Source organism: Prionailurus viverrinus, unplaced genomic scaffold, assembly GCF_022837055.1.
Source record: "Prionailurus viverrinus isolate Anna unplaced genomic scaffold, UM_Priviv_1.0 scaffold_33, whole genome shotgun sequence".
NCBI classification, from domain to species: domain Eukaryota; kingdom Metazoa; phylum Chordata; class Mammalia; order Carnivora; family Felidae; genus Prionailurus; species Prionailurus viverrinus.
The window spans coordinates 4,850,442-4,877,443 of record NW_025927604.1 but is presented as its reverse complement, the minus strand read 5'-3'; the positions used below and the strand labels follow the sequence as shown (position 1 = coordinate 4,877,443).

Here is a 27,002-nt window from a genome sequence, read left to right as displayed (position 1 = left end):
TTAAAACAATACTCTAGGAAGAAGGGCATCCTGGCATGGAATGCAGGCTGGGAGGAGAAACTCGAACTCTACTACAAGGGTATCAAATGACCTCACCGCAGGGGTGGGGAAAAGCCCTGACCTGAGTAAGTCTGGAAATGAGTGGAACCTGTAAGACCGCAGGCAAACGGAACTGTCCATAAGCCCCGGACCCTAGCAGACAAAGCTGTCTCCGCTCGAGTGTGGGTTAACAATTCTGAAACTACTATGCATCCGTGTACTAGAACAAACAAGCAAGCGGACTGGGGAAGGTGGGAGTCAGGCTTCTCGCTGTCAGAGTGGAAGGTCCCAGACAAGCGAGGGGAGGTGGCTGGAATGATCCACGAGGTCCTAGCTTAGAGCTGGAGACATCAGCACAAACTCAACGATTAGCTCAATACAGGTGCAGCCCACCACACTCGGCACGGCTTACAGACACACGCGTCTTCAAGGGACAACACACGCACGGCCGTTCCCCTGCTCTGCCGGCTGGCGCACACAGGCGAGGGTGTCCCGGCTCGCCACAAAGCACACCAAGTGCCCAGAGCCTGCTTTCTGAGGCCACGCTGCAACAAAGGAATGAGGGCTCAAGGGCGGCTTGAAGGGCTTGCACAGGAAACGTTCCGGATGATCCTGGAACACTCGGTAGTGCCACAAAGCAAGGAAGTACTCGAAATAAACAGCCACACGGCTGGGGATGTGTCACGGCAACACAGTGGGCTCCCAATGGCTGAAGCTGGGACAGTCTGAGGGACAAAGTCATAGGGACCATAATCAAAAATATAAAATAAGTGTCCATAAGCTCACACCGATATACATAAATGATGGAATCAGTAAGTAAATGAAATGTGTCCATAAGCTCACAATGATATACGTAAATGATGGAACTGATAAATAAATGGTGGAGAAAAGGCATATTCCATAGCTGCTCCCCGCCCCCAGGAGTTGGGGCACAGCTCCTGACTCTACGTGTGGCCGCACGGGGCGACATCACGCAAAGGGACAGGGCGGATGCGGGGAAAGAGTAACTGCACGCGGAGAAACCTGGCACACGCCTCGGCCAGGTGATCAAGGCAAGCATCAGCCGCGGGGAGTCACGACGATCGCACGGACCCTTGACGTGACAGGACAGAAACAGCACTTGTGCCTCTGTGGTTTTCTCCCCACAACCCACAACCCCAGCCTAATCACCACGAGGAAAACATCAGACAAACCCCAGTCGAGAGGCATCTACAAAATACCGACTGGTCTTCCCCCCCTAAACTGTCAAGGTCATCGAAACCAAGGTGAGTACCGGTTCATGAGCCATGGCAAGTGCAGCACACTCCTACCAGATGTCAATAATAAGGGAAGCTGGGTGTGGGCGCAGGCGAGCTCCTGTTACTTCCTGTATCTGGGTTGCTTTTCTAAACCGAAATCCAAATCTGCTAACCTAAATCTAATCTAAATCTGTACATCTAAATCTAAACTGTGCTAAAATAAAATGCTTATGAACAAAACAACTTTGCCTTTCCAGTTAAACCCAAATAAGACACAGGAATGCAGATTCTACTGGAAAGAAAACATTCCAAGCCATTGTTTTCCCAAATAGACTTATCAAGCGTGACACTAAAAGTCTGAGGAATACTGTCCTCAGTCTAGTCGGACAGGCTTGTTTATTTTTAACGATTAAACTCCGTGTGGTTTCTAACATGCTGACGAACCCAGTGACCTTCCAAGAAGGACGTCGAGTAGGACCGGACAGGACCACATACGCTCACTCACATGCAACCACACGCCATGCAGGTTCTGTAAGGGCGGAATAAACTTCCCCCGTAACAGGCTTCCCTGCCTTCAGAGTCTGCAGGGGCCTGAGGGGAGCAGATACGATCAACAACGGAGAAGGGACGGACCAGAGAGAGGGCCCTGGCCTGTCCGAGCTGTCGTCACGCAGAGGACCAGTTCTTAACAGATCCACTGGAGAAACAGCCATAGCCACACGGAGGGCTTCGTTCCCCACGAGGACACACACCTGCACAGGTGAGGGAGAAGAAGAGGCCCATCATTTGCAGCTTCCTAAACGCACAGTACCCCAAGGTCGACGGGACTCTGAAGAAGGCCCACGTAACGGGAGCCGTTTCCTCCCATGGAGCAGGCCTCGCCCCGCCCCCATCACGTCACCGAGAGTCTGTGCACCTGCCCTGCCAGAAGAAAACGTCACGACTGATGCAGAGATCGCTGGCGGAAAACTTCCTGTAGCAAGGCCCCCAGGAAACCCACACAGATGTGACAAAAATCCTGCTGAAAATGCCCCCAGAGGAATTCCCGGTGGCGGCCAGGACTACATATGACCTTGAGGTATGACCTTGAGACTCTTCCTCCCCAGGCTGAGCGGCTCTGCAGACCTGCTCCCTGAAGCTGCCTCCCTGGTGGGCTGCGTGGCTTGGGAAACGATCGGCATTCACGGCAGAGAACTCACGGTCTCGTTTCTAAGGCGGATAAAATACTCCTTATTCTATGCAATCAAATATGCAAAAAAACGCAAGCTGCAAATGCCTTGGTGGCTTCCACGTCACAGCTGACTTCCCACAGACGGCCCCAGACAAGCCTGCCTCTCTGACCTCCGTCCAGGAATGAAGTGCAGAGGAGACACAAAGGACCTATTGTTTCTACTTCAATTTGCCCGCAAAAACATTACACTTTGGCTACGACAAGTGACACTTTAGAAGTCATACATAAAACAATCATTACATTCCAAGGCCGAAGGGGGTCTTTGGATTGTTTGTCCTCTTAGAGATGATTTCCTTACTCTATGCCATTTAGGGATTTGCTAAGAGGCCAGCCACACACCGGCCCCAACACCACCTCCTGCTACCTGATAATGAACTACCCTTAATGTATTCTGGCCGACCTGCCAGGGACATAGTCACGATCTCCTACTTTGTTTCAGATAAGGGCACGGGAAAATGAGCACCTGGATATACTGACGTCTACGACAAAGGCTGAGCAGCCGTGGGCCGTCCCGGCTCCCTGCCCCGAACCACAGGACACGGGCGGCCTGCGGGAGGCTGGTTTCCGCGGTGGTGGGGAGGTCAGTCCTGGCCGGCGGCAGGACGGTTTGGGGGGCACGGCTCCGGCCAGCTCGTGAGATTGGCAGGCCAGGCACCAAGTGGGATCCCTCCTGCCAGGACAAGCCTGGGGAATTCCCGGGTGTGGGGTCTTGTCGATCCTGTGAGTTCGGGGCACGTGATGGAGGGAGGAGCATGTGGTGGGGGTAGAAACAGGCCTCTGGGAAGAGTCAGGAAACCGGGGACGTCATTGTCTCTGCTCTGCTGCTCACCGACCATGCAAACCCTCATGGTGCATCTCCATCCTCCGTGGACCGACGGCCTCGCCTCCACCGTGACTGGGAGGGCCGGCCTCCAGGATCCCCCCTGCTCCTTGGACCCACCTGAGCAGGTGCACCTCTGCTCCTGTGACAGGCCTCCTGCTCCGGCTGCTGCCACGGCAACAGAATGTCTTCCCGGAGGTGACAAATGGGTCCTGACGTGAGAGCGGTGGAGGACAAACATGCCTCCCTGAGAAAACCCTGCTACCACAGCCCCCAATTCAGAGCACACGATGTGCCCGCGCCCAGGGGCCCCGTTCTGTCCATTAGAGCATGTACGGCAGGTCCTGTTTTACGAAGCAGCTCTACCTCCCCAGGTCCTGTCCCTCCTGGTCCTGATTTACACTCCCTAATCCATTCACACAGTAACTTAGCCACCGTCTACAGGTTCCCACAACGTTCTAAGCAATGTTCTAGGCTCGGGATTACGAGCAACAGAGGTGCCACGCACAGAGCACCCACTGATAACCCAAACCCTCTTTCTCTGGCTAATGCCCCTGCCTTGGAAGATCCCATCCAGAAAGAAAAAAGATCAAGTACAAGGTATAAAATGACAAGGGATCTGTTCAGAGAAACTTTAGGGAAATCGAGGGGAATCACCTTCTTACCAATATTAGGCTGTGGTTTTAACTTATTTGATCTACTTCAACGAGAAAATTAAAATCTGTGGCTTCCAATTACGTAGAGCGCATCTCTTTTTTTTTCTTTTTTAAAATTTTTTTTTTATTTTTGAGAGAGAGAGAGAGAGAGAGCGAATTGGGGAGAGGCAGAGACAGAGGGAGACGCAGAATCTGAAGCAGGCTCCAGGTTCTGAGCTGTCAGCACAGAACCCAATGCGGGGCTTGAACCTACAAACCGTTGAGATCATGACCTGAGCCCAAGTCAGACACTTAGCCGACGGAGCCACCCTGTCACCCCGGAGCACATTTCTCACTGCACGGATATTCAAGAATATTTCAAGACATTTCAAAAATACTTCAAAAGTTCAAGAATATTTGGATTTTGTCTTTGCTTTCTGTCCAGAAGCTGGACGGGGAAGGTAAGAGGACACAGGGTCCCTGAAAACACAGCAGGAGACAGGTGGGAGCGCTCTGGGAGGCTGAGGGGCTGCGGGAGAGGGAGGCAGGAGCTGCGGGCGGTTCCAGAGACAGAGAACTGGCAGGAAGACTCTGGGGCCCACTGATGGGTCTCAGATCACCAGGAAGCATCAGTGGCCCCCGCCCCAGGTCCTGGCAGGCACACACGCAGCCCAGGATCAAGGCACATGCCGGAGGAATCATGCAGGCCCTGCACAACGGGGGAAGGTATACACGCTTAACAAATGGAGTCATTCCCGCCCAGCTCAGCAAACTGAGATCTGATTCCAGTTTCAGCCTCTCCCAGGAACGTGGCCTTTTAAAAGTCCTTCCGAAACGTCCCGATCAGCCCCGGGGAGGCCATCCGCGGGATCCAAACCCTGAAAAGAACCCGACCTGGCCTGAAACAAGCCTTCCTTTTCTTCCCCCGGTAGCTCCTTGACCCGCCGTCCTTCCCACGAACACCTGCCCCTGTGCGGCTGCTGGGACATCTCCAGCACCGTGGTGCCCGGTTGCATGCCGTGCTGCCTGGTTCAGGGATCGCTCTTCACATTTACTTGGTTGGGCTTTGTTTTTCTAACGCTACGCACACACTCGTCATTTTCAAATGCGGATCGACGTCGCTGGGGTGGAGAAAACGTGAGCCGCAAGGGTCCTTCGGCTCATACCTGCTGCAACCGAGGGCGGAGACCTGCACTAGGTCACCAACCGGAGGGGACCCCGCAGCGCCCGGCCCGAACGCTGTTCCAGTCACCGGGAATGATACCGCTGAGCAGATGCACAGACCAGGCGGCCTGCCCTCCGGGAGCTTACGGTCCACGGGTGAACGGAGAATGCGTCCGTAAGGTCAGCGGGTACAACGCACGGCATGCTAGCCAGTACCGTGAGTCCTGGGGGGGGGGGCATTAACCAGGGAGGGGGAGGGGGAGCAGAGACCCTGTGCAGGGGTGCAGGGTGCTCCTTACGCCGGCGGGTGAAGGGGAGCCTACCGGGGAGTGACTGCAACAATCCAGGTCAGAGGTCGGGGCCTGTCCTGCAGGGAGGGCACAACGACGAACAGGACTGATGACAAGCGGTCACATTGTGGACAGACTCTGCAAGAATAGCTGCTGGAAGGCTCACAGTCGGGTGTGGGTGTGAGAGGGGGCGGCGGGCAGCCCCAGGTCTCTGACCCAGCAGACAGGACCAGGCAAGGAGCTGCCACGGGAAGCCGGGGAGGGCGGGTGTGGCGCCTTCCGGAGCCGCGGGCTGCGGGAAAATCGGCGAGACCCCTGAGCCCACCCGCTCCTCTCCCGGGAGGCAGGCACAGAGCTCTGTTAGCCGCGCAGAAGGCAGGCGCGGGCCTTCCTGCAGCAGCTCCGTGTGCGGCCAAGGTCCAGGCCTTTTCCTCAGATGGCCTGCAAACTCGGAATACTTTTTTTTTTTTTTACATTTTTCAAGATTATAAAGCGACCGAGTCGCAAGCACACAAAGACATGTAAGCCAGCAAAACTCACATACTCACTATCTGGCCCTTTCCAGAAAAGTCTGCCGACCCTGCTTGTAGAGGCTGGCATCTCGGCTTCCGCGCAGGGGGCCAAGCAAGGATTCCTGAACAAGACTGTGGCAAGTCCTGCTGGAAACCCCCTACTGAGAGCAGGTCCCCGGGCAAGACCACGGGAGGACTACAGGGGCCTGAGTCTCAAAAATGCCACTTAACACGCGCACCTGCTCCACACGCGACATGGTGGGTGCTCGTGACAGAGGCATGCAGCCTCTCAAGGACATGTTGCCATTTCCGCACCTGGGCGCTCCCGCCACTGAGACCCACAGGCTCCCAGGGTGTGTTCTAGAAGGAGGACCCAGGCCAGAGGGTGCAGCCCACACAGCCTTAGCTCTGAGGACACTTCTCAGAGGGAATGCGAACAGGAGCCTTCCACGCGCTTCTGCTCTCGGGGGCCAGGAGCCCGCACGGACGGCCCCGCGGACAAACACTGCAGCCCCCCCGGGAGTCCACCCACGTTCAGTCTCCTCGTCTCGCGATCTGGAAGCCATAGCAGGTGACGCCTGCCGAACACAAGTGGCCCCCACTGACCTGGAGCACGCCACACATGTGACAGATCTTTCCTGTGCCGTCTCCAAATAGGTCTCCACCTCGGGGTATCGTCGGAGCTCACTTCTAACTGCTCGGAAACTGCAACCCGCTGTGCACTGAGTTGCCCAGCACCCATGACGTTCTGGGACACGGGGCCTCAACCACCTTCTCGGTGTAAAAACGGTCTGAGAATCGTGAAAGGGCCCCATTTTTTAAGTTTATTTATTTTGAGAGAGAGTGAGAGACTGCCAGCAGGGCAGGGGAGGCAGAGAGAGAGAGAGAGAGAGAGAGAGACGGAATCCTAAGCAGGCTCCACACTGTCAGCCCAGAGCCCGACGTGGGGCTCAAACCCATAAACCCTGAGATCATGACCTGAGCCAAAATCAAGAGTCTGAAACTCAACCAACTGAGCCACCTAGGAGCCCTATAAAGGGCCCCACTTTGTTTTTAGACTACAAGTGAGACAAGCCTGAAGAAACAAATGTCACTCCAGCAGGACCATCACTGGGACAATAACGTCACTAATCTTTGTTTTCCAAAGCACAGTGGTCTACAGACCATTTACATCCCCCACTAGCTTTCAGTCCTCTGATCACCCACATAAAAACACGGGTACCCCATAACCCCAAGTAGCCCCTAACCGCTGCACCTCCAACCACCTGCACCCCTAACCACTTGCACCCACAACCGTCCACACCTGTAACCCCAAGCACCCCCAACTGCCTGTGCCCCTAACTGCCCACACCCCCACCGCTCGAACCCCTAACCGCCCGCACCCCTAAACGCCGGCCTTTCTAACCCCAAGTACCCCCTAACTGCCCGTACCCCTAACCATCCGCACCCCCTAACTGCTGGCACCCGTCACTCCCTGTCACCTTCCCCTCTCACCCACCCCAGCCATTCTCTGACACACACTATGTGCACATCTTGGTCTGTTTGCCTTCTTCCCCCTGAAGAGAGTAAGCTCCACGACGAGGGTATTACCATTTGACAGTTGAAAATCCTACTCAAAGATATATCCTGCCATACATTAACCTGTTCTCTCCTATACTGCCTCGCTAACTGGGTAGAAAGAACTACTCACATCGATGGGACGATGCCTGTTTCACTGCGGTGGAGAGAATTCCTTTCGCCAGCCGCCGAGCAGCCAAGCAAACAAACTGCCCCCTGCACTGATAAAATAGGGGAGGTTCAAGACACCGATTTTCCCATCGAATCACACTGAATGGCGTCTCGTGATGCTCTTAGGATTAGCTGCCCTGTGCTTTAGCGTCAGTGTCCCCACTTCTACTCTGCAATTCATCAATCCGCCCTACGGAGGCAGGAAGTCCGCTTAATTATCCTCCCTTAACCCATGAAGAAGTGAGGCTGAAGAAGATGAACAATTGGCCCAAAGTCCAGGGTGACGAGTAGTAATTCCAGGATTCTAACCCGAGGCTTGCGAAGCCCACGTTCCCTTCCGGCACCAGACTCCCCGGCCGCAGCAGGTTCCCAATGCTTGCACCACCCCACCAGACCCCCATCTGCCCCATCAGCACACAAAGGGGTGACGTGACTGCCCATCCCGTGTCCCACCTGCTAGGAAACAGAAGAGGCTCCCCTCTGAGGAAATACACCTCTGACGTTTTTAGCTTCTTGCACCCGAGAAGAGTATTTGTCATCACAGGGACCCCTCCGGTTGTTAAATGAGGCATCTGGATGGTGATGGTAATGATAAGACCACTCGGCTGGCTACAATGCAGGAATCCATCCAGCACTCAACCCCTCAGTCTTCCCACAGGGCCAAGGCCAAAGACAGTAAAAGCTAATACTCGGGGAGGCAGCATATTTCTCATTTTAATCGGAGTCTCCTAATGTCTCCATAAGGAAGGCTGGCCCTTGCTAAGTCCTCACACAGGACCATGAGGAGATCAGGAAGGGTGTGCCCACTACAGCTCCGTCCCACAGTCAGACTATTCCCAACATGACTTGCATATCCACACCCCAGGCTCAGCCCCCCACCCACTATTCTAGAATTCACGTTGATGCAAGGCCATTCCAATCTCCCCCTCTCCTGGGCCTGGCCGAAGAGACCCCAAGTACAGATGAGCTTGCCAGACGGACAGACGAAGAGTCACGAAAGGGAATGGGACATGTGATCTCACGACGGGGACAAGTGATCATGGCGGTGCTGGCAACCCCTGCACGCCCCACCTGCTCCCCATGCCTCGCCCATCCCCACACTTCATCCTTCAGCTGGAGGATGCTGGGAGCTCTATTAGATATGAAAACAAACCACAAGACTTACTCAAAATCAGCTCTGACATGGTGGCCTGGATCCACGGTGTAGGAGCACAGCTGTAAGTTAAAGAGTATTCCAGGAGAGAAGAAAAGCCCCGGACGAACGAGGCCGGTGCTCTGACGGCAGAACCCGTTCACTGTTTCCTGAACATGAGGCTTTGTTCCAAGCCCACCCCTGAGGGATTCGAACATAATCAAATAAACTGATGCAACCTTTCCTGAAAGGGAAACACAGACGCAAACTTCAGATTAATCCCAGGAAAACACCAGCAACAAGCTGGGAGCAGGCTTCCAGGAGGAAGCATTCCTGCTGGGAATTCCCATAATAACACGTGTCTGTAAATCGTATTTACTTCCAGCCCAGGGTTAGAACCTGGAACCCCCCCCCCCCCCCCCCGCTGCCAACCAGGGCCGGTGCCCCTGTGTGCGAAGCCCTCAGCTGTGGAGAACACACAGGGCGGCCTCAGAAGGACCGAGTCGTGAAAGACCTCAATGAAAGACAGGAAGCCATCAAAATCCTTGAGGAGAAAGCACGCAAAAACCTCTTTGATCTTGGCCGCAGCAACTTCTTACTCAACACGTCTCCAGAGGCAAGGGAAACAGAAGCAAAAATGAACTACTGGGACCTCATCAAAATAAAAAGCTTCTGCACAGCGAAGGAAACAATCAGCAAAACGAAAAGGCAACCGACAGAATGGGAGACGATATTTGCAAATGACACATCAGATGAAGGGTTAGTATCCAAAATGCATAAAGAACTTATCAAACTCAACACCCAAAAAACAAAGAATCCAGTGAAGAAATGGACAAAAGATATGAATAGACACTTCTCCAAAGAAGACATCCAGATGGCCAACCGACACATGAAAAAATGCTCACCATCACTCTCATCAGGGAAATACAAATCAAAACCACAATGAGATACCACCTTACACTTGTCAGAATGGCTAACAACTCAGGCAACAACAGATGTTGGCGAGGATGCGGAGAAAGAGGATCTCTTTTGCGTTGTTGGTGGGAATGCCAGCTGGTGCAGCCACTCTGGAAAATAGTATGGAGGTTCCTCAAAAAACTAAAAATAGAACTACCCTAGGACCCAGCAATTGCACTACTAGGCATTTATCCGCAGGATACAGGTGTGCTGTTTCAAAGGGACACATGCACCCCCATGTTTATAGCAGCAAGATCAACAATAGCCAAAGTATGGAAAGAGCCCAAATGTCCCTCAATGGATGAATGGATAAAGAAGATGTGGTATATATTTACAAGGGAGTACTACTCGGCAATCAAGAAGAATGGAATCTTGCCATTTGCAACTACGTGGATGGAACTGGAGGGTATTATGCTAAGTGAAATTAGCCAGTCAGAGAAAGACAAAAATCTTATGACTTCACTCCTATGAGGACTTTAAAAGACAAAACAGATGAACATAAGGGAAGGGAAACAAAAATAATATAAAAACAGGGAGGGGGACAAAACAGAAGAGACTCAGAAATAAGGAGAACAAACTGAGGGTTACGGGAGGGGTTGTGGGAGGGGGGATGGGCTAAATGGGTAACGGCCATTAAGGAATCTACTCCTGAAATCATTACTTCACTATATGCTAACTAACTTGGGTGTAAATTAAAAAAAAAAAAAATAAGAAGGACCAAGTCGTTGAAGCGATAATGGGTCTACAGGGACCATGTTCTCCTACGGACGTAAAACTCTCGGGTCACTTGAGAATCATCAGTATAGAATTATGGGACCAAAACTAATACAACCGACTCTGTGCAACCCATGTTGTCCTCATTCACAAGTCCTCAGACACGCCAACGGCTGTGGACGGATTTCCTGGTGTTCCAGAAGGACAAAGGTCCAAGTTCTGCAGGGCTGTGTGAGACCAGGTCTCCGCTCCTGGGCCGCTCACCTGTGCGAAGATGAAGGGAGGAGCTGGGGTGCCTCCTCTGGGCTCCCCGCCGGCCGTGTGCCCACAACAAAGTGACCTCGGCAGATCTCCCCTGCCTGCAGACGGCCAGGGTCCCCCCCGGTGTCAGGCCTCATAAGCCAACTCATCACCCTCTCCCACACACGCTTCTCAGCATCCTTCCGGACTTTCCTCTTCTCCCCGGCACTTATCTGTCTTGTTCAACTTCCTTCGATTCTGTCCCCACTCCAGGATGTGCTCTCCTTGAGGGCAGCAATTTTCATCTGCTTGGCTCTCTCCCGCATCCAAAGAACTCACACGGAACTGGCATGGCAGAGAAAGTCCATAGAAGCAGGTCCACACCATGTGACGCCCTGAAACTCCTTTCCGGAAAACCGTGTTGAAAGAATTACCTCTTCTATTATCTTAGAAGCGTCCTTCGTAACAGGGAGGATTTTTATGCCCCTGGAATAGCAACTACCTGGGAGAATGTTCTACATGACACCTGGTATAATGTGCTACATGGAGAGTATCTGCAGAGTGGAAGGCTCAATGACTACTAGCAATTAGGTGTGATCTGCTCTACGGAAATAAAAACACTCGTTTGGGCCCAATAAATTTATGTGAAAACTGCCCAAGGAACCATGTCATCACCCATGCTATGGTGTGAACTCGTGTAGAAAACGTGCCAGGTGTCTCTTCCTGGGAACGCGGGCACTGGCTTCTGGGCTCGGGTCTGCCTTTTAGCCAGCTCCGTGACCTTGACATCTCTCAAGTGCTCTGCACCCTGATTTACACACGTAGGAAATGATGGGGTTGATTTTCCACCTGTAAAAATCAGCTTCACGTTTTCTAAATGATAATAATTTGGTTCGAGTCAAGGAGAAACCCATCAACGTGACTAACGGCAAGAAGCGATGACAGGCCTTAACAGGCAACAGGCGAGATTTACCCACGACCTTCCAGGCGTTTCAATCCTTTGATCACGAAGCCCCATTTCTAGGAATTTGTCCGTAGAAGAAAAAAATCAGGGGCATGAAAACGTTCAATACAGTATTTCTCACAATGTTATAAAAGCTGAAGGGCATAAACATAATTTTTTAAAAGACTATCAAACCAGAAAAAGCAGGAGAATGGAAAAGGGTGGGCTTACACGCTGAAGTTCAAAATGATACAGCACGTGGAAAGAGTTTTTTGTCAAAATCCACAAACCTTTACCTACATTTACCCACTGACCCAGACATCCCACTTCTACGCACGTGACCACTGACTAAAGAGAGTCCCGGTGGTCCTGTTCAAAATGCCGCAAGATTAAAAACAATGCGAGTTAGACACTGGTTAAATAAACCGTGGAACGTCCACACTGTGGATACCACGCCACCGCAGACAGAGCAGAAAAGCCTTCTACGCATTACGATGGAAAGATGTGCAAAAGACATTAAGTGAAAAGAGCAAAGTATGTGCAGTGGCACATGTTATATACCAAACGTTGCGTAATCTTCATGCATACTCCCATTTCTTCTTGTTTGCATAAAGAGGCAGTAGATAAATACCCTATATTCTAATTTTTTTAATGTTTATTTATTTTTGAGAGAGAGAGTGTGTGAGTTGGGGAGGGGCAGAGAGAGAGGGAGACACAGAATCTGAAGCAGGCTGCAGGCTCTGAGCCATCAGCACAGAGCCCCATGCGGGACTCAAAGCCACCAACTGTGAGATCATGACCTGGGCCCAAGTTGGACGCTTAACCGACTGAGCCACCCAGGCGCCCTGATCCTAGTTAAAACAGTCTTCTAACAGGATGGAGAGGCTTGAGGGTGGAGAAGAGAGAGGCAAAGAGAACTTCCCGATATTTATAATTAAATTAATTTGCCTGTGAATGCCATGGGTAGCTCTATTTTGAAATTACAAAGATTTTAATGAAATGAACTTAAACTTCATAATCACAGTAGTTTAGGATAAGTAAAGGGTCTCTTTTCTGATCCTTCAATCAAGAGGGTCGTGTCTATTCATTCTACACACCTGCTTGCCTACTTAAAGTTGGGAAATGTCTGTCAGTATATACAAATTGAGAGAAAAGTTCCAAATGATATTTAGTAGCACTTTTTCCTCTCGGAGCTAGCTCCGAGTTCCAAAAATGTCAGTGGATATCTGCTCTCCTATGTGTCTCTTCCGAATTTAAAATCTGACATTTATTTCATCGTCAAAAGACTCAACATCCTCTGATCAGCTGCCTGTCAGCGTTGAGATTTCAGACAAGTGCCTGTCAGCTCAGGGAGTAAGGCTTTCGCAGTTCCAGGCTTTGGGGGAGAGTTTTTGGTTTTCCCACAAGGCAGAAAAAAAAAAAAGCCACGTTCATTTGAGCAGGAATTCAGAAATAATAATAGTACCTCATGTTTATCGAGATCTCCTCGGCCACCAGCCACCTGCTCGCAGGACGGCTTGGGGAGGCGGGGGCCGGTGTCCCGCATCTGGTGGAGGACCGCAGGCACAGGGAGCCCCGCGACGGAGACGGGGTCCAGTCCCGTTCTCCCACCCACAGGCTCTCCCGTCGGAAGTGACACGGGACCGTGCGAAGCCGCGACACTCCTGGCCACGTGCAGAAGCACGCGCCAGTCACATTCTTGTCTTAAGGATGGTCTCGTGCACGCACTACACTCCCGGAGAACAGGTGTACGAAGCTCCCCGCCCCCCCCCCCGCCCCAGATCAGGAGGTGGTAAACGAGTGAGCGATGATCCAGGGACGAGCACAAACCACGGCCCCTACACGACGGAGTCCAGAATTGTGACCTCGTCCTGATTTCTGCGGCCCTCCTCCCGCTGCCGCCCTAAAGCCCAGTACAGGTGCCGAGCGTCGGTCGGCAAATTGTGTCCATAAAGGGTCAGACAGTATTTTGGGTTCCGCGGGCCACGGAGTCTCTAGCAACGACCGGACTCTAGTACTGCAGCACCCGGGCAGCCAGAAACGATTCCTAATCTGCTGTGGTCCCTGGTGCGGGGCCCCTTTGGGGAAGATCCTGCTCCCACCATTCCAATCTCTCCCCTTCTCCACACACGGGTAACAGACTTAGTTAATTCGGTAACTAATTAACACCGTTAACTCATGCTAACAAGGGTTTCCCGCCCCCCCCTAAAATTTCACTTCCTCTCCAAAATGCCTGAGCCTGCTGTGAAGACAGGTCACGGCCTCATCCTCTGAGCCTCACACAGGACTCAGACCCAGTCTACACAGAGAGAGAACATTCTATTCTGGCCACACACTCTAGGGATTATTGTTCAAAGAAGTCCGGGCCTTCCCAAACACGGCCTTCATGGCGCCCGTCCAGTGGCACAGACGTCCACCCACCTCGCTCTCCACCTGGTGAATCTGCGTCCCCCCCTCACGAGCCAGCTGATGGCGTCTCCCGAAACCCCCACAGCACAGGCACGAGGACCCCCTGTGAGTCTCACGGGCCCCGTGTCCGAGGCACCTCACACACCGCTTGCCTCCACAGTAAGGTTACAAGAGTCTCAGGGTCAAAGCCATGCCATGTGGCCCATGCCCCTGACTCTTCCGTGGCTTTGAGGACAACACGGCGGCCTTACGATCCCCATACACACAGAGAGGTGCAGGACCTGCCCTAAAATGAATCCAGCCAGACGGTGGTTACACAGGTCGTGCAGTTCTGAGAGAAGGCCCTCAGTCTCCGTATCCAAGGAGCCCAAGACGCCACTTGAGCCTCACACAGACAGCGGCCTTCGCGGAAGGCGTGCAGTCTCCAGGATCAGGGGCCGCCGGGTTTGAATCCCAGCTGAGCCAACATGTTACCACGTCAGCCGTGCTACCGCGGCAAGTCACGTAAATAAGGCTCACAGCTCCCGCGGCGCTATCTTAAATCGTATGACGCGCACATCGCTTCATCTGATCCTCTCGCTGGCTGCGAAGGGCACACGCCTACCCCACGTCAGACAAGAGGGCTGAGGTGCTGAGGTTCCACAAAGTCTCCAGGGTTGAATATCAGAGCCCTGATTCCCCCGGGTAATCTAGGTCTCACGGCTCCGACCATGCACTCAAGGCCTCGGGGGCCACGGCGATGGCGATGGCGATGTTGTCTGCTGTCATCGCCGGTTATTCAACGTGGGCTGTTGGGGTTACTCTACCCCCATTGGTACAGGTGTGCACCGTCTGGCTAAGGTGAGCCAGAGAACTGGCCTCCCCGCCTCTCTCCCGTGCAGCCGCAAGTGTCTATAAAACGTTTTCCTCTGCGAGTTTCGGCCAGGACACGGCCCAGGGGTGGGTCCCCTGACCTCCAGGTTGGACACACCCCGGAGACACAGCTGGCTGCCTTGCCAGCCGTGGTCACAGGAACCACCTGCGGCAGGCAGCCAATGTCTTAGGTAAGAGTGTTCATAAGCTAGAGGGGCCGGGAAGCAGAGGACCTAGAAAGGGGAAGGGGTGCCAAGGCGAAGCGAACCCCCCATTTCCACTCCAAGAACAGCAAACAGCCCAAAGAAGAAGCCACCTGGGGCTGTTTCCGCTCACTCCAACCGGCTGGAAAAATTCTCCTAAAGGTAAAGACGACTTACAAACATATGAAGACGTGCGACTTAAGACGGGTGGGGGTGACCGGAGGAAGTTATGTAAGATGCCTACCGGAGGCTGGGGGAAAGCTGTCTCCCAAAGCCTGACAAATGAACAGAGGGGCACGGCAGCATCTCAGGCTGTCACTCGGTCTTGCTGCAGAACCGCCACGCAAATGAGCGAGCGACCGCGTGCCCGCAACCCCCGCCTGGGAGGCAGAGGAGGGGGAGGCAGAGGAGGAGGGGGGCCAGCTAAAATTAGAGTCTACTGAGCGGTGCCGCTGTTGCTCGGGCTTCCAGGGGGAACGGGTGGGTTCCCCTGGCTCCAGCCCGGTTTGCTCCTACTTGGGTGAGGCTGCGAGCATGGAGGGGAGAGCCGTCCCCCCACCCGGCTGCCGTCTCCCCCCTTTGCAAACCGGGAAGAAAAGAAGAAGAAAACCGCATTCAGTTCAGCAGCAGCAGAACAGGAAGCTGGAAGTATCTCTTCTGTGCTTTCTTAACTTAAGGGAGGAGAACATTCAAGGTCTCATTTCGAAGGTGGAGGTGCAGGTACAGGTTAGAGAATGAGGAATGGCATCCGTGCCAAAAATGCGGCAGAAGAGCGAGGGAGGGGCCCTGGGAATCCTGTCGCCCGAGCCCTCATTCTATAGAGTCCAACGTCGCAAGGCTGAGGGGCGCAACCAAGCCAGAAGACGGGACTCCTGATTCCCAGATCATTGGAGTTGCCGGCCCACCACACGGAGATCCCAGGGCTTAGCCTGAAGAAGAAGGGATGGCCCGTTCCTAGCAAGCCGTTCCGCGTGGCTGGAGTGATGGGCAGAGGGCAGGAAGTCTGCCAGAGTGAAGGCTCAAGGAAAACGCTGAGTTATCCCGAAACTCCATCTGGTTCTTAGCCAGACGTCACCTAAGAACCCAGTTCATTTCTCAGCCTTAACCATCACATCGCAATTTTATGTTTATTCCGTATTTTATTCCGCAACATTCGTGATCTCTCTGGCACCTACGCTGAACAGGATGAGGGTCATCCTATACACCAGACAGGCCAACGGGTGGGGCCCCCTCCCACCACGGCCAACCTCACCCCCTGCAGATCTCTCGGTGCCAAAGAGATCGGGCTGACTCAGGAAACGAGACACCTGCAGGCGGAGCGTCACAGACTCTTGGAAATGGAGGGAACTGAGAGAACACCACTCCCCACGGCCCTCCCCGAGGCCCCGAGTGACTTCCGGGCCGGGGCCAAGCTCAAGCCAGCCGGAGTTTCTGCCACAAGGACCACAGAAAGGGGCGGTGGGAAACCAGCCGTCACCAACGATAAAGTAAAACAAAATGGTGATCGGTAGTTCTGACTTTCTCCACTTGCCGGATATCCTACAAGGTGCGTGCTCTACTTCGTAATACGAAAAACGGGTAAGAGAACGTGAGAACGAGGAAAGAAATGTTTAGGAAAACAAAGTAGGGCCAGGCGTGATGTCAGTGTACAAAATTCATGTCCTCGAGGTTGGTTTATTTGTTTTAAGACACGTTTTCGTGCACTAAGTTTTGTGCAGGCCATGCTTTGGAGGCCCTTTAGCTCAACACTTTGAACAGGGCTGAGGGCACAGGGGGAGGAAGGACAGGAGGCACTGGGCCACCTGAGGAGTTGCCACAGGAAACTGGGTCGATGACCTCGTACAGGAGGAAGGACCCTGTACATGAGGCCCTGGAACCCGACGGCCTGGGGCCTCACGGGCCTGCGGCCCCCACTCTCCAGGGAAACTTGGGCAGGTGACTGAGCCACTCGTGCCTCGGTTTCCACAAAACGAGGATGACACCTGGATTAGTTTGCCAGGGCTGCGGTAACAAAGGATCGCAGGCTGAGTGGCTGGAACAATTTACCGTCCGGCTGTTCCGGAGGCTGAGCCCTGCGATCAGGTGCCGCGGGGCTGGGTCCTCCTGAGGCTCTGAGGGACAGTCTGTTCCAGGCTTCCCATCTGCCCGGGCTTGCAGGGGGCTATCTTCCTCCTGTGTCTGCCCTTCTTATGTGTCCGTCTCCAAATGTCTCCTTGTCATGAGCACGTGTGAAATGGTGGGTTACGGCCCGCCCCGACGACCCCGTTGCCACCTGATTCCCTCTGCAAAGGCCCCGTCTCCAGTAGCAGCACGTGCTGACGTCCCGGGGACGTGACTCTGAGGGCACACAGCTCAGCCCACGGTGGCGCTCACCTCAGAGAGCTGTCGTGAGGACCACACACCTGAGCAGCTGTGGCACTCCGCCGACGGTGCCCCAGCTCGGTCATAACGTCCCCCGCCCCATCACGGACGACGGGCCGTCACCACGGTCACAGCCCCGAACCAGGAGTCATACGATGCCACAGCCACGGTGTCCCTGCCCCGAGACCCCATCCGACCACCAGGAGTGGGCCACCATCCGCCAAACTCACACGCCCTGCCAGGGAATGGCGTGGTGCTCAGGGGACACAGTGACGGTCACCACCCGTCCCGATGTTGGAGGAGGGTCACGTGACTCTCCGAGCCACTGGCAACGGCCCCACAGGTCCCAAACTGAATGCTCTGTCCTGAGGGACAGTGCTCGACTTTTCCCTAGACGTTGCGGCCCCACCACTCTGTAAACGACAAACCGACAGGTACTTCTGGCTGCCATTTCGTCTGTCTGCATGAAACGAGCCACTTGCCAAGTGTATGCGCCCCCTGCGAGGACTGCGGGCTGGCCCTGCAGCGCAGGGGGGGCTCTCCCACCCCGAGTCCTGCCGGGGGGGGGTGGTGGGGACGCGGGGCCTCGGCACTGCCTGTGCCAAGGGGCGCGATTACTGGACTAGTGTTCCACGCGCCCAGAATAAATGACTGGCTCGCCCCGGCTCAGGATGTGCATAGCAGTCGGGTAAGCTGGAGACTGCCGACCAGAAGTTTGTTCTGGCATCGATTCTGACCTGGCTTCCTTCTGTGCCCTAAATGTTCACCGCCCTCCTCCTTCAACCAAAATAAAATACAAACGAACTCTGCCAACATATTTTAACTCGTGAGTCATCCTGGAGGATATTCTCATTCTGTATTTTCTGATGCAAATAAGGAAAGCCAGACGGTTCTAGAACCTGTGTCCAGAGTGGCCGCGAGAGAAGACACTTGATGAAGGGACACGCGCAGGGCTGGGGCGGGGGGGGGGGGGGGCTGGATGCCGCCCTGCTGTCTTTCCTGAGCACCACCCGCAGCGGACATCCCCACCCTCGTCCTCTGGGTGGCTCAGCTAGTTGAGCATCCGACTCTTGATTGCGGCTCAGGTCACGGTCTCACGATTCCCGGGATCCAGCCCCACATCAGGCTCTGTGCTGATGTGGGAAGCCTGTTGGAGATTCTCTCTCTCTCTCTCTTTCTCTCTCTCTCCTTCTCTCTCTGCCCCTCCCCTGCTCGTGCTCGCTCTCTCTCTCTAAAATGCATAAACTTAAAAAAAAAAAAAAAGAATCCCTTCGAGAGGAAACCCTTTCCCCTACTCCCCAGACGTCAACAACTCCCTGCATGCAGTGACGCATTTCTGGAAAACATCAGGGCTCCCTGAGATGCTAATCAGAGGCCCACCGAAACACAGATGCCAGAAGCAAACAGATTAGTGCTTTGAGTTTAAAAGTCCGTTCGCGTTCTTCAACGGGTCTGGTTCTCCCAGCAAGCTCTTCGCATCACACCCGGGAAAACCGAAGCGCGTGGAAGACTTGACCCACTCCCCCCGCAGCAGGGACCCTGAGACAGAGACTGACGCCGGTCATTTATCTGGGAAGCGATGCGGCAACGGGGCTGTGGCTGCAGGGGTGTGGGGGGGGTGGCTGGGCCAGGCAGCCGGTAAGGACCTGTCCTCAAGCAACTGCCAGCGTGGTTACCGGGAACTGATCCCCCTGGGGACGGTGGGGGCTCCTGTCACACCCTGCTCACCGTCTCGGCATCCTGGAGGTGGAGAGGGTCTTGTCCCTACCTCTACGCCCGAGGGCAGGGAGGGCTCCAGGAGGGGCTGGGGTGCTCATCTCTACACCTGCAGCCTCCACAGGGGCAGGCCGAGGGGGGGCTCCTCGCATCAAGTCCTCGGGCAGGAGACGCAGGTGCCCACAGCCGGGCCACGCCGGGGGGCGGGTCTCCCGTCCTGCCCCAAGCCCTGTCGTTCCAGGAAGCTTTTCTGCGGAAGGTGACAAGGAGCTGGGTTCTTCTGTGGATGGGGAAATACGTGTCTCCCGTAACATGTGCGGAGCCTGATGGGCGGTAATTTGTCGGAAAAGGCAGATTCCTGTTGGGGCAAGAACAACGCACAGGCACAGACATGGGTGAGAATGTATTCCGCTCCGTGAGAGACCTGCTAAGAGCCTCCGGCCCTGGGGTGACCACGAGGAAGGAAGGCGCAAAGAATGGACCCCGGAGAGTCCCACGGTGGGGGTGGTGACCGGCGGCATGCATGTGGACGCGGGGACGGCAGTGTTGCGACACCGTTCGCAGAAATCGGGCAAGAACGCGAGGGTTAACGTGGGGAAAGGTGTCTGTGCAGGGTAGAAACATGCATGTGCAAGCACAGAGGGCCTCCAGGTGGCGGCGTCCAGGCCGTGTGCCCGTCCGGGTACCAGCGGCCCAAGGATCCCGGCAAGTGCAGATCCGACCGCCGCTCCTCCGTGTCCCACACACACAACCCCTGCCCTGGTTACTCCTCTACTCCTCTGTCCAGCGACAGAGAGGGTCTCTGGACCCCGCACAACCGCCTCCAAAGCACAGCCTCCCGGCGGTATTTACTAGACTGCAGAATGCGGGGCGGGGGGGTCATGGAAAAGGGACCCAGCTTCAAATGTTCTCTTTATAATAGGCCGTTTGGGATATTTCTGGTGAGCGGGGGTTCTGACAGTGGCAATTTGTCCTTCTCCCAAAACAAACCTCAAAGCCCAGCCTTTCAGGTGCTGGGAAGGCCGGGGCCGGCCCGCCGACGGGACACTGCCCCTCGGTCTTCGTGCCGGGCTGTTGTGGGTTCGGCAGCCTGGCTCCCGGGTGAGGACAACATCCCCCACGCGGAGAGTAACCCCAACGTTAAAAAATTCCCAAGCCGCCCTGGCCGATGTGCCACGATTAGATGCACTCACGTGGCCGACCAGATCGCCTCTTTTTCTCACTAAATACAGGGCCTAAGAATGAAGGCAAAGCTGGTGCCTCACAGGATGGGCCACACAAATGTCTGCTGACCAAATGCCTCCTCTCGCGCTGGATGTGTGATTGGGGTGTTTGGGGGTGTTTCCCTTTCTTTCTTTCTTTCCTCTTTCTTTTTCTTTTCCTTCCTTCCTTCTTCCTTCTTCCCTTCCTCCCTCCCTCCCTCCCTCCCTTTTCTTTTCTTAAATAACACTAAACGTTTAACTCTCGCAAAACCACAATGCACACCCTGTTTAAAAACAGGAAACAATAAATGAAACCACAGTGAACACACTGGTTCTTAAAACAGATTCCCTTTTTAATGTGACACAACTTAATTACAGACAAAATGCTGTGCCCATTTTGCCGTTTACCTGGAAGGACAGGGGCACGGCTTCCTCTGTGGAGTCCTAAAGACACTACCCTGTGCCATTTTCCAGAAGGGGAAACCAATGGCTGTCCACTCTGGGTCTCTGGTGAAGTCACATTCACATGCACCTGCTCTCCACATAAAACGCTCACATCCGTGTCCACAGTGTAACAGGGCACCCGCCCCGCGTAAGGCACTGGTCCCCAAAACTCCTTAAAGGCCCTAAATATACAGAGCTTCCCATATCCGGGTAATTGAGAGAAAAGGCCCTCCCTGCGGAAGGGGCCCGGGGCCGCCAGCCCACTGATCCGGCACTTTCCACCGGCCCCAGTGGGCACGGCTCTGCAGACACCATCGGACATCGCAGCCTCCTCACGGGATGGGAAAACCTGCCTCCTGCCACTGTCCCCAACACACCCCCGGACAGCACCCAAGGACACATCCCGTTTCCCTCCCGGCCACCTCAGGGACCAGTGTCTGCAGAGCATGTGGCGTTCCTGGTGACAATCCATCCTCCCAGCACGCAGCCAGTTGAGCTGCGCGACGACACTGGTCCAGACGCCACTCCACTCGGGGCGTCCTGCACAAGCCCTGGGAGGGCTCCTTCAGACGCAGCGAGCCAACCTCTGCACCGACTCTCCTCGCTGCCTCCTGGGGCTCGAACCGCAGACGGGGGCTCCCACAGGAGGAGAATCCGGGCGAGGGAGGGGGGATGCACTGTCCTTTACATCTCTGCTCCTCTGGCGGTGGTGCTCCTCTGGCGGTGATGCTCCTCTGGCGGTGGTGCTCCTCTTGTGGTTGGTGATCCTCTTGTGGTTGATGCTCCTCTTGTGGTTGGTGCTCCTCTGGCGGTGATGCTCCTCTTGTGGTTGGTCCTCCTCTTGTGGCTGGTCCTCCTCTTGTGGCTGGTGCTCCTCCGGCGGTGATGCTCCTCTTGTGGTTAGTTCTCCTCTGGCAGTGATGCTCCTCTTGTGGTTGGTGCTCCTCTTGTGGTCGGTGCTCCTCTGGCAGTGGTACTCCTCTTGTGGGTGGTGCTCCTCTTGTGGGTGGTGCTCCTCTGGCGGTGGTGCTCCTCTTGTGGTCGGTGATCCTCTAGCAGTGGTGTTCCTCTGGTCTAGGCCTCTTCATGAGATCTCCAACAGCTCTGCCCACACGCTGGTGACACAGGCCAGTCAGCGGGTGAGGAATATGAGACTCCAGCTCCCAAAGGGACGGTCCTCAAATGCACACCTGCACCTGCCAACCACGTGCAGGCCGCGGGCCCTGCACCTTCCCCTCGTCTGGGGCTGCTTGGGGGCAGGAGCCACATGCAATTCGTCCTAAAAACCCCCAAATCCTCACCCAGCGACTGCATATAAAGGACATTCGACCCAGAAGCCCTGAGTTTTACCTCTAGATGTGTCATTAACCAGCTAGAAGGGTTTGACTCTTCAATTCAGAGGAAGGACACAGGGAAGGAAAGAAGGAAGAAACACAGAAAAAGAGAGAGAAGGACAAAGGGAGGGAAGGAAGTCAACCTCCTTGGTTTATGGGACCCTCTTCTCCCATAATGTTCTTCCATTCTGTCATTTTGGATGGAGGCGGCCAGGGAGACGGCATCCACATGGATCCACACATTCAATTACACACATTAACTCTGAGAAGGGGATGGAGCGAGACGAAGTGGTTTCACGTAGGAAAATGCAACGCCAAGGAGCAGTTGAACACGTGACAAGGAAGGTCTGGGAGCCTGGAGAGGGACACGGCCCCAAGGCCGAGCAACGAAGCAGGACAACGCCAGCGCAGGGAGGGGATCTGACCAGGGGGTGCCGCCCACTAACTCCGACGCCCCAGCCAAAACCCAGTGGAAGTTCCTTCATCTCTAAAATGCACGGGCATGTTTCAACCCAAAGACTCCTTGCTTGGCCAGAGAGGGTGAATGGAAGTCAGGCTCGCATTCTGAAGTGCTGAATGCTCCCATCATCTGAGATCTCTCCGTGTGACCTCGACCCCTGCTCTCCAGACCTCTGTGCGTCTTTGTGGAAGGCAAAGTTCAGACAGAAATGTCCTCACGCATCTCACAGAAACTGGATTTCGCGAGTCAAATGCTTCTCTGGGACTCGTAGCCTCATTCCAGGCCACGTACAGCTAAGTCTTCTCCAGTCCTCTGCTTTAGCGCTCAGGACGGCCCCTTCTCAGGAAGGCCTCCTCATTCAGCCATCTTTTCCATTTACCATTATGCTCACGTGGTCTCTCTTCCACGGCCAACCCTACCGTGGTCCAAAGACCGCCCCCCGCCAAGCGTTCAGCATCCACCTCGTGATGGTGCAAACCATAGGAAGAGCATGGGGTTGTCCAGACACGAGCCGAAGATCTTCTGTGTATGAGCCCTGATGTGGGGCTCGAACTCACAAATCGTGAGATCATGACCTGAGCCAAAGTCAGACGCTTAACCAACTGAGCCACCCAGGTGGCCCTATATTTTTCTCTTTAGAAACACCATGTGAGGGGGCACCCCGCGTCGGGCTCTGTGCTGACAGCTCAGAGCCTGGAGCCAGCTTCAGATTCTGTGTCTCCATCTCTCTTTGCCCTCCCCCGCTCGAACTCTGTCTCTCTCTCTCTCTCAAAAATAAACAAACGCTGAAAAAAAAGAGAGAAATAACACAAAATGCATAAAGAAAACAAAGGCTAAATCCACAAACCAAGAAAGACATCAATGACACCAGGTTTATCTCAAACACCAAAGCAGTTTTTTTAAGCTCTCCCCAATACCACATGCGCACGCACACACCCCTCAAATTGGCATGACACTGGCCAATGACCTTACACGATTCCTTCACTGCCAAGTTCAAAATAAAATGCGGACCAGTTTTTCCTTCAGTTGAAGGAAGTACACAGACCCCCTGTGAACGTGGGTGCCGGGACCCCGTGTGTGCGCAGACATTCCGGGCATTTCCACACCCATCGTGCAGAGAACAAGCTGTAGGCTCCTGTAGCTTCCATCAGCCCACCTCTGCACCCCAACTCGTCTGAGTCATGACTGCTCTCTGCACCTTCCAGACTGGATCAAGTTTCTTCGGCTGCGTGGGTTGGAGAACACCTTCCGCAATACACGCCGGCCACTCTCGTCGCCCTGCTGAAGTAGCAACCGGGGACCCTGGGAGACTCATCGCACGCCGCCGCTCTGACAGAACAAAAGCAGAGGCTCCCTTCCCAGCATCAGAAGCAAACTTTTGCTCGGCTGAATTTTCAAAACTAAGAACCTAAGCCAGATTCCAGGCTGGTTCTTGCTCCGGAAACTTCAGAGAGCTCGGCTCTGCTGTGAAGATTTCCTTCCAAAGGAACAAACGTCCACGCGGCCCATCCTAGCCCATCCCGGGGGAGAAACGGAAGAGAATAAAATCTAAGGGCGGCCTTGAGCCGAGAGCCACACCGAGGCAGTCTCCTTTCCTCCCCCCGCGTTTCCACGCGGTTCTCCGACGGCCTCCGCCGTCACGGAACATCCGCCCAGACAGGACAGGCGGCCTGTACATTTCTAAAGAAAACCTGATTCTCAGAACCCCAGAATGTGAGGGCCGGGCAGCAGGTGGGTCTTAGGAAACCAAGGGTCACGGCAAGGAAGTGACACGGTGCTAACCACGCAGGCCCCGGGTGAGAAGCAGGTGCTGAGGTCAGAGACCGATTTCATGCCAGACAAGCCACGCAGAGTCCCACGGGCCTGGGCACCCCACGTGCTGCCCCAGCCGCAGTCCCACCCCCCTCCCCCGAGGATGTGAGCGAGCCAAAGGACCCCAGGGTCTCTGCGTTGTTATTCAGCCATGAGACAACTTTGCAGAAGCTCTCTGCACCCCACCTCTCAATTCCTCTGCTTCCTTTCTACCCTGTCCATCTCCCAGCAACCCCAGCTGTCTCCCAGGAGAGCAGGCTGGACAGTGGCAAGGCTCCCCCGACCCGGGGACGTGGGTCCCTGAGCCCCCTGGAGCTCCCTGCTGGCTGGGATGCTTCCGACGCGTTCAGCAGCCTCACGGGGAGCTGGGTCTTGGCCGCGGCAGCACCCTTTGCAGCATCCAGTGACCCTGGCCTCCCACGGGGAGGGGTGTGTGCCCGGGACAGGTCTGGGGCACTTCAGTGGGACAGTCACATGTCCTCCCTAGGGCACTAAGAGAACAGTGATGCCGGGGGCACCTGGGTGGCTCAGTCTGTTAGATGGCCAGCTTTGGCTCAGGTCATGATCTCGTGGTTCATGGGTTCGAGACCCGCATCGGGCTCTGTGCTGACAGCTCGGAGCCTGGAGCCTGCTTCGGAATCTGTGACTCCCCCTCTCTCTCTGTCCCCTTCCCAGCTCATGTTCTGTCTCTGTCTCTCAAAAGATAAATAAATGTTAAAAAAAAATTTTTTTTTTTAAATAAAAAAAAAGAACGGTCATGCCGGCAGCCAGTGCTGCTGAGTAATGACCGTGAGCCAGCAGCGGGCTCGTAAGGGCATCGTTTAGGGGGTAGTCATGGAGTAAAGTGGAACTCTCAGCTTGGTATCCGAGGGCCTTCAGACAGGCCCAGGCTCTTGGCCGTGGTCTCCACAACCGGCCCCAGCAGCACCCTAGACACCTGACCCTGGTCACGACCCTGGTCCTTTTCCCAACCTCTCCCTAAAGGGTGTTGTGAGTGAACTGGCCTTTCACCACGCAGAGGCCTCGGTACATAACGCTGAGCTGCACCGGGCACAGGAGAATGGGCACCGATGGATAAAGACCATCCAACCCCCTCATGGCCCTGTGAGTGGACCAAGGTGTGCGAAGCAAAGCAGGCAGGATTTGGAGCCGGGAAAACCGGGCGTGACGTGTGGGTCAGGCTCCTAACTGCTCTGTGGGCCCGACCTTGACCTCTCTGGGTCTCCGTTTCCTAACATCCAAACCCAGGTGGAAATGCCCGCCTCTTAGGTCACTGTGGTTACACGTGCAAAGCGCCCAGCCCTTCGGACAACACGGAGTCCTCACTGTCCTTCCCTGATCACAGGAAGACCTTACAAGGGACGGCCGTCTCAGTCACCAGCTCATTCCAGAGTCAGCCCTACCCTGAAGGGGGGAGGGCGTTTAAACTTCTTCTCAAGGGAAAAACACCACGAGCGCCCCCCAATTTTTAACAGAACACATCACATCCTAACCGCAAGCGCTTCTGAGATGCGGTCAGTGAACGGGCTGTCTGTCCCCCGCTGTCATAGATGCGGACAAAACTCGCCCTTCTGAGCACACAGGGGAAGGCCGGGACCCACGATGGGGATGCAGGTGGCCTTGAGTCCACGGGGCTCCCAGAACATCTGAGCCAGCGCCCACGGAGACTAAGGAGAGCTCGTCCCAGTGCCGCCTCCAGCCCCTGGCGTGTGGCTGGAGGACAGGGAGAGGACCGCCTGGGCGCCCCGAAGCCAGCAGCAGGCTGCACACGGGAGCTGCACGCGGAAGGGGGGGCAGGCACAGGGTCTGAGTCCTCTACCCCAGCTCAGGCCGCACATGCTATTTCATTTGAAGAAAAAAGACCAAAAAAAAAAAAAAAAAAAGTTCTGCTGCCTAAAGAAAAGTGTTCTGGAAGCATGAGGCCTGCGCGAGCGCGGAGGGCCCCGCGGGTCTGAAATACTCCGCAACCCCGCGGCCGTGAACAGGCCTTCGGTCTGGTAAGGCCGCCCACCCTGCCAGCCGGAACGAGGTCGGCGAGGAACACAGGACGCACGGATCTCTCCGAATGCTGCATTTCCAGGCACGTGCCACGCCAACCAGGGTAGCCGTCACCCGCGTCCATGGGCCAGGCCGAGCCCCGCACGTCCCCGTGGCCCCGCCGACGTTCACAGGAACCACTGCCCAACCGGGAAGGAGCAGCCGGCGGGACCCTCTGGGAAGTCAATTATGGTCACAGGGACGTTCCCAGAATAGTGGACGATGAGGCTTTGGCTTGGCCCAGAAAAGCCACATCAGAGTCCGAACTGGCCCCTCTGACTCAGGAGAGAGTCTGCCTTGCGTCAGCTGAAGGTGCGGGTCACGGCTGACCTCTACAACTTCCCCAGGGGACCTGGAGCTCCAGCAGCCAGGGGCTTCCCAAGTGGGTCACACAGATCACCTTCCCGGGGTATACGCCCAGTGGTCTACACGTAGCTCAACCATTTGGGTCTCGAACTTTCTGTTTAGTAGGCTGCTCTACCAGAACTATTTTTTTCCTTCCACACTGGGTATAGAGCTAAAGGGGTGG

General features: G+C 55.0%; 1 protein-coding gene across 8 annotated transcripts in view; it reads right to left on the bottom strand.

Moving 5' to 3' along the window:
* Positions 1-27,002, bottom strand: part of RNF144A (ring finger protein 144A) — a 124,915-nt gene that overhangs the window by 56,959 nt on the left and 40,954 nt on the right. The window contains exon 1 of one of the 8 annotated variants that reach the window (XM_047845156.1): positions 8,823-8,901. The exons of the other annotated variants lie outside the window; for them this stretch is intronic. Coding sequence (XP_047701112.1) covers positions 8,823-8,841 — 19 coding nt within the window. The 5' untranslated portion in view covers positions 8,842-8,901. Of the gene's footprint in view, positions 1-8,822; positions 8,902-27,002 lie in introns of those variants that run through there. 8 annotated transcript variants of the gene reach the window in all.